We start from the raw sequence: 8473 nt of genomic DNA on the forward strand, positions 1-8473 counted from the left end.
AGAATTATATGCCATACCTAATTTACAATGGCTCACATATAAAATCCGAGCTACCCTATACAGACTAATCAAGATCAACCACCTGCAGGTTACTACCTCTCCTGTACTGGAGATTTTTCAAACAGAGAGTGGAAGACACACAATATCTCTCATTTACAAAGAGGTACAGGACTCCCCACTTCAGAAAATCCAGCTGAAAGTTGGGATCCAATAGACATAATAACAGATGACCAATGGTCTCAAGTGTTACAGACCCAAATCTCCACTATCTACCTTATTATACCAGAACTATTTTACACAAACTCAATCCAGAGATCCCAGTAACCTGCTTGAGATGTAAAAACACATTCTGGCCCTGTCCAGAACTGCAAGTATATTGGTCCACTATTCATGACCATATTACCAACCTCATGGGATTCAAGCTCACGCTTGCTCCCAGATGGTATTAACTGGGCATGGACCCGCCAACCCAATTGACACAAAAACTGTTTCAGGCCGCAGAATAACAGCCCAGCACTGGAAATCACATATCCCCCCTCAGTACTCTGATTGGGAAAAATCTGTGATGTGTGTAACGTTGAACAATAAATAGCTAAGTGCAATAATACCTCTAAACAATGTAGGAAAATCTGGCAACTGGATTTTGGAAAATGAATAAAGATGATATATGGGAACTGAAGGCTAACGTTGGAATTGAGACTAGACACTATTTACTCTGCTGTTGTGACAATAGTTTGTTATTTCCTTGTCTGCTTATAAACTTAACTGAGTAAAAAATTTAGGTACCATCATCATCATCGGGGGAACTGGCAATTTATGGTAGGAGAGCAATGGAATCTGCGGGGGGGGGGGGGGGTTGGTGCAGGTGAACAATACCCGGAGCATAAGATATACAGAGAAGGGGACATAATAACCCTTATATTCTGTTACTCGCGGATTATAAAATTGTTAAAGTATACATTTGGGCTCTGGCAAGACAGTTTGACATGGGAAAAGGTTGTCTAAGGGTAATGTTGCACATTGCTTTTTCTCTGCCTGATACCACCTGTACTTCATTACATTGACTTCTTCGAACATGAGACAGACCATACCTTCCAACATTTTGGAAGTAAAAAGAGGGACAAAATTTTTTTTCGCACATAGAACAGCGAAATGTTTTGACCACGCCCTTTCTGTGGCCACACCCCCTAATTACCATGTTCATTTTACAAAATTTGTCAGGCTATGAAAGTTTGAAAATATTTCTCCTCATCTAAAAACTGTTTTTTTTGTGTCTCAAAATTGTTACAAAGTATCTTATTTGCACCTGTTAGCTGTTCTGGGCTCTCTGCTAAAAGCCAATTAAGTGAGAAACTTTGTTTCTTTTTATGGCTGTTCAGTGTAGAGAAAATAGGGACTTTCCAGTACAAATGAGGGACTGCAGGTTGAGCTGTCAAAAGAGGGACTGTCCCTCTGAAAAAGGGACAGTTGGGTGGTATGGACAGACTTCAACCTGAAAATACTCAATCCTCCCAATAGCGCAATGATCCCCAACCAGTGGCTTGTGAGCAACATGTTGCTCACCAACCCCTCAGATGTTGATCTAAATTGTCTCAAAGCAGGTGCTTATTTTCTAACTCCTGGCCTGGAGGCAAGTTATGGTTGATATCATTTAATTTTGCAGTACAGCAGTAAAGAAGTTTATCAGAGCACAAGTCACATGACTGGGGGCAGCTGGGAAACTGACAATATGTCTAGCCCCATGTCAGATTTCAAAATTAAATATAAAAATATAAGTTTGCTCTTTTGAGAAAAAGATTTCAGTGCAGAGTTCTGCTGGAGCAGCACTATTAACTGATGCATTTTGAAAAAAACACTTTCCCCATGACAGTATCCCTTCCCTTCCTTTAAATAGCCTTCCCACTGGTGACACCTAGTGGTCAGTAAAAGGGATCGCATCACGTGCCAAACACATTTATATCCAGCACACTCACAATTGGAACCATTGTGTCCCTCACCTCCAAATGTCTGGCTTGTATGCAATGTCTATAAAAATTTGATCCAGATGGAGAAAGTCACCAGTGTCCAATAAAATGATAACCGTACTCACATACAGATGTGACCACATCCACAAACCAGGACCCATCTGTTCGTTTTGCAAGAATAAAAGCGCTGCCTGGGAAATTCTAAAGGCATTTTTTTATTTTGGGAGGATGTACAATACTGAAACCACTGGATGCAACAGAATCACGGGCCAATCACATGAGCTTCAACAGCATCTGAGATCTTATTTTGTATCCCCAAAGGATTAGATACAGGTAGTCTAATATTCCCCGTAATGAGTATGGGAAATACTAAACAACGGGTAAACTGCAAAATGTAAAGCACAGTTATTGTATTGCTTCAGTTGCACAGACAATCCAGTGATCCAACTCTTTACAATCAGTGAAAAGCACCAAGTATTTATATTACACTGATCGAATCTACTTTCATCTCTTTGTAATAAAGAGAAGAGATTATAGTTGCCTGCCGTCACCACAAAAATAAAAAAAAGCCCATGGCTTAACTACTTCCATTTTTTTCCATGTTGCAACACTCTGAGAGTGATTTTTGAAGCAATTTCAAAGTATGGGTACATTGTAGAAGGGCATAGTTTTATGTCAGTTATCTTGGTGGTATTTCAATTCATAGTTTTATTTTAAGGAGGAGGGAGAATATCTCTGGCTTCTAAGTCTGGTGAACACCACATCTGAGGAAAAAAATATGGCAAGTTCCACTAATTTCTGAGTATGCATACGGGAGGTTATACACTTGTGCTGTACTTTAAACAGAAAAAATATCATATGGCCCAGCTATATGCACAAATCCGAACATATAGAAAGTGAATATCATACTGTCTGAATCGGAATGTTGTCTAACATCCATTTCTTATCAAAAACACATGGAGGTATTGAAACGCCTGTGGGTGAGGTTAGTGAATTTCTCCTTAAGCCTCACAAAATATGCCACAAGATCTTGTTGAGCCCTAAATAATCTATCGTCCAGATTAAAAAAAATCAAGTTAATTTAGTTGGACAAAAGAAAGTTCCTTGTCCTGTAGTGTCTCCAAAGCTGCTGTCAGGTCCACATAAGTAATATTTACTGCCAGCGTGATGGATGCTTAGTGCTGATACTTGAGCATTTTGACTCTTGTGCTTTGGTACCTTCTGTCATTAGCTTTTGCTGCATCTCCTGAAGCCTTATAAAAGCAATATTTAAAAGAAAACCAAACCCTAAAATGATTATGGCTAAAAATGCCATATTTTATATAATGAACTTATTGCACCAGCCTAAAGTTTCAGCTTCTCAATAGCAGCAATGATCCAGGACTTCAAACTTGTCACAGGGGGTCACCATCTTGGAAAGTGTCTGTGACACTCACATGCTCAGTGGGCTCTGAGCAGCTTTTGAGAAGCCAAGCTTAGCAGTCGTCACAAATCATCAAGCAGAAAATGAGGGTGGCCTGTAATATAAACTGATGCTAAAAGGCTGAATATTATATTCTGATGGTTTCTGTGCTGCCATGTAGTAATTATCTGTATTAATTACTAATCAGCCTTATATTGTGACATTTCTATTCTATGTGTACTGTATATTGTGAGTGGGTCCCTAAGCTCAATAAGTGACAGCAGCACAGAGCATGTGCAGTGAATCAGCAGAAAAGAAGATGAGGAGCTACTGGGGCATCTTTGGAGACACAGATCTTTACTGCTAAAGGGCTGTGGTTGCCTTGGGCTGGTACAGAAACCCAAAACATAATGTACAACATTTCTAGCCTACATTTCTAGTTAAGCTTTGGTTCTCCTTTAAAATAATGGGGGTGATTATCTGTATTTACTCCAGCGCTTGTATTTAATGGCACACGGCTTCCAGTTATGGCAATCACCATCACTTCTATGTTTCCTCTGTCCAGCTGCTACATAAAGAACCAGCTGGCAGCTGCCGGATACTTGTTTCCATATTTTTCTTTTTCTACCCCTCCCCATATGCACCTGAAATGAGGACTGAATTATCCCACCCCCACTGTTTTAAGGTCAGATTGAAGCTATCCATCCCTTTAGACCAATCGGGAGCTTATCTTCCCGTATACAGGGCACTCAGACTGGCCTACCGACCAATATCTTTTGGGAAATTGGGCAGATTTCAATCGGGAAGGTTTGATTCTCCCAATGTATCGATGAGTTTATTCATATGGTTCACACCTGCCGGCCCCTATTCCGGTCCTTGTAATCTGACTCTCATTGCTGATTGGCTAAATTCACTAATAGTAGCCATACATTATAAGATCTGCTCATTTGACGAGGTTGCCAAACAAGCAAATTTTTTCCCCAATATGGCTACCATTAGTGAATTTAGCCAATCAGCGATGTCAAAGAACAGACTTTTCTTCCCTCAACTGATGTGCGGCAAATCTAGTGGGAAAGCGCCCACTAACCGGCAGTGATCACATAAGGTTGGCTGGCTGAATGTACCATTAGGGAGTATAATTCCTTACAGAGTATTGTATAGTGCAAATACATTTTAACAGAATGGCACTCCCTGCACACAGTGAACCCTTAAGCTACACATTCAGCTAACTTGGGACATATGCCAGTGCATCCATTGAGCCTGCTCTGATAAATCAAGTGCAATTGTACACACTGACCCAAGGCAAATCTTTATTTATCTTCAGCCTGGACCTGACAGTACTTGCAGGGTTTCTATAGTTGGCTGTGTCAATACTCACAGCTTTGACTTGTGCCAAAATTCACACCCCAACAGCTTTACTAATGCCCCATGATGAAATTGATGCCATTTGGACACAAATGAAAAAGAAAAACATGACGTAACCTGCTTGTGATTTGGTAAAATTGGTACATTGTGTGCAACTTGCAGTAAATGCTACTTAGTGGGTGTCCCTTTAAAGTGCTGGAATTCTGTTAAAAAACACTGCTTTGTAAGTAAAAAAAAACCACTATTTGAGTCAGATGCCACCCGGTCTGGACTGGGAGTTAAAATAGATCCTGGCAATCCAAGTACAGAGAGGCCCAATCAGCTCTCCATCAGCCCACTAAATAGTGACTTTCTATGGCATGTTATGGCAGCCCCTCTGGCATTTGATTTGAAGTCCGGGATGGACTGGATGCCACTGACGTCAAAGGCATAAGACATGGGTGGTTTTGCAGCTAAGAGGCAGAGAGATAAGGGGGATATCTTGTCAGAGTGGTTATGTGTCAGGGGAAATGTAAAATATCAGAGTTTTGAAAATAAGGAATGTCCTTGGGCTGTGGAAAAGAAGAGACGCAAGAGAAATTTCTTATTGACTAATAGAATCAATGTTGTGTGCCCATAACAAGTGGTGCCCTTCAGTACAAATGAATCACTCAATAAAAAAATGTGTTATCCCTTTAAAAGTGTCTGACTATGGTGAAACTCTCCGAGGAACGTGAGATAAATGGTGGCAGGGATTTACACTGTATCTGTGCTGCGCTTTATATCTGGAATCCTAATCCACAGGGGGCAGCCGCCTTCTCTATTAAGGGAGGTGATGCGGAACAGATGGATGCTCTGCTTCTTCCATCTTTTATCCAAGGTGATCCTTCTGGCTTGATGGCTCTGTATAATAACAGATTAACTCTAACAGAACTCATACAAGGAACCTATGGTATCTTAGTGTGCGTCAAATTCGCTGCCAGTTAACCAGTGCCATAACAAGTGGGGGAGAAGACCCTGTGGTTGTGGAGAGAGGAAACGCTGAAAGAACATTTATAACATTATGTTTCCTGGGGATATGCCCACGCTGCAAACTTATTAAGCACAGGAGAGTGGAAAGGGGTTTGGATTGTGGGTTGTGGTTGTTGAGTTAGTGCCAAGAAATATTTTTTGCTACAAGGTTGAGAGGCTTCAAGTTACCCCCCTTGGCTTTAACACAGGTTCTGCAACACTATGAAGAGATGCCAAGCTAGTGCCTTTGAATTTCAGGTGTGTCTTGGCAATGCCCTGTTACATCCCAGCCATGCCCTGTTTTGCCTTTGCCAACAGCCCTGATAGTGCCATGAGCAAGGCTTCATTCTGGGATGAGGAGCTATCAACAATTAAGGTGCAAATCACAGGTAACTGGGCTGTTACTATAGGTGACCACGGTGGGGTATGTTGTTAGGGTGACTTCCGCAGACAGACATGTAAACTCACCCGAATTTTTCGGTCCCCTTAATTTAACTCCCTTTCACCAGCAGTAACATGCGCATCAATTATTTGCCCAATCCTTACTTCTACTGAAAGGCATAGAAACCAACCAAAACAGCAAAGCAAGGAGCCCAATTGCAGGGCACGGTGGAATGGGAGCATGGTTAGGCTGTGATGGGTTGTCTCCTTATGCATGACTCTAGGCACCACTGGATTTTAGCCATGTAAACATCTCAAATATATCATCCAATAAATGAATATTCTTCTCTATTACATAGTTACACAGTATAGCTATACAATTTACCAAAACCATCTGCTACCAGTCTGGTAGGTAATACAATTAGAAAAGAAGTTCTATACAATTCTAAAATATGTAAGTTGTAATGTTCATCTGCTTTCCTAGTCCTGGCATTGCTGAATTGCACTCAGTATTCAGGAAATCTCTTCTGCCCTTGTGGGCATCTTATTGAAGCTCCACCAACTATATAATGGGGGGAGCCTGGACCATCAGTTCATTGTAGTTACTCAGAAACAGCTGTAGACGGTATATATAAGTGTCTTCCTGGTATGGGAGATAGTGTGTGCGCAGAAAACTGGATACCATGGTTTCATCTGCAGTAAAGGAGTTGAGGAGGTGACAAGAGCATAAAATAAAAAATACTGAAGTTAAAAGAAAGGAACAAACACTTTAGAAGGACAAAAGAAGTAGCAGAGGTCTAATATACATACATATACATTCATATCTATCAGCTATTATAGAGTAATGAGAAAGAGGTGCTCCTTTCAAGGGGTATTGTCATTGACTTTATTGTATAGTGTCCATATCTAATTAACTTTTCTACATTGATGCTTATATATGTCCTCTAACCTTCAGGCACATGTGATCCGAGAGCATTGGGAAGAGGTGGTGCTCCACGTGGCAGCTGATGAGCGAATGTCCATATGTCCAGTCCAGGATCAGGTTCCGAGTCAAATTCAGCATAGAGCGAGTCATGATTTTCAGCCGCCAAGGACATTGAGTTGGGGAGAACATGGGAAGCCCTATGTGCTGTGAAATAATGTAATGAGAGCACTGAGCTCATAAAAAGTGAGAAAGAATCTTGACGGAATCTATGCAAATATGGGGCAGATGTTGCCCGTTTTACTGCACAAGCCTGTCAATCTCAAGCCTTATATGTTGCCTCATACAAATAAAATAATAAAAACATATATCTCACCTGAAATATATTAACATGTATGAAAGGAATAGCCATCATGGACCGGGAGAGGAACATGCATCCGATGGCAGATCCTAGACCCAACCCTGAGATCTGAGCGAGTAGCCAGCAATGGCCCCACAGACCTAGAGAGATGCAGGATAGGCTGCACAGAGCTCGGGAAAGTGGCATCTGCATCACATATCCTATACGGAAATAAGATACAAAAACGGATCATATGCAGAAATGTCCAACATACGGCGCTCCAACTGTTGTTTAACTACAACTACCAACCAAGGGATTGTAGGATTTGAGGCTTAAAAGCAGTTGAAGTTGGGAGATATAAATACACAGGAGTCTTTAGGGTAATGTTCGACTGCATGCAAAAAATACTATACATATATGTCAAATAGCAGATGTTAGTAAACAGGGGTTACACTTTACAGACAGGAATGTGCAGGCAGATACAGAAAGAATATTACTCATGTTAAGGGATATGAAGGCTGGTACTTACTGAGCCCTACAAGCAAGGTAAGGACTGGCAGAGTCAACGGGGCCAAGAACATGTACACAGTACAACTCAAGTAGGGAACCTTCCATACACTCGAGTCCCCAAGGCCAATGACATTGGTGTGGCCATGATGTTGCTTGGCGTGGCCCTCTTCACCACAAGGAACTGGGAGCCAGCTGCATACCTACAATAGACACCCACATGTGTTATACTTTTATTGAAGGGCTGGATGGTCATTGAAATAATGATCATTCCTAAGGATTGTATAGAAATGCTGGTAAACCCTTTAAATGGCACACCAAGACATGCTATTAATATAGCCAGAAATCATGTAGTGGGTTATGTTCTTCCTTCACTTTCAACATTGGCACCCCTTAGCGCTCTTGTGCTTCTGCCTGAGGTTGTAAGTAAATTTCACCAAGATGTCGTAAAGGAGTTTAAATTAAGTATATCTATCTATCTATCTGTCTATCTATCTATTGGAAAGACCTGCACTCCAATTTGTAGTTAATCAAACAAAATCCTTATTTAGTACATTGATGTCTTTCCAATAAATCTATATGCAACATATTTGACCCTGCAC

General features: G+C 41.0%; 1 protein-coding gene across 1 annotated transcript; it reads right to left on the minus strand.

Moving 5' to 3' along the window:
* Positions 1–6412: 6412 nt before the first annotated feature.
* LOC121397927 (fatty acid desaturase 6-like) lies at positions 6413–8235 on the minus strand. The gene is made up of 4 exons (XM_041576208.1): positions 7894–8235; positions 7401–7585; positions 7052–7231; positions 6413–6795 (listed from the first exon to the last, which is right to left on the minus strand). Exons 1-4 carry the CDS (start codon positions 7943–7945, stop codon positions 6709–6711), a joined length of 504 nt encoding a protein of 167 aa, XP_041432142.1. The 5' UTR covers positions 7946–8235; the 3' UTR covers positions 6413–6708.
* Between the last annotated feature and the right edge of the window lie 238 nt (positions 8236–8473).

Source organism: Xenopus laevis, chromosome 9_10L (assembly GCF_017654675.1).
Source record: "Xenopus laevis strain J_2021 chromosome 9_10L, Xenopus_laevis_v10.1, whole genome shotgun sequence".
Lineage (NCBI taxonomy): Eukaryota > Metazoa > Chordata > Amphibia > Anura > Pipidae > Xenopus > Xenopus laevis.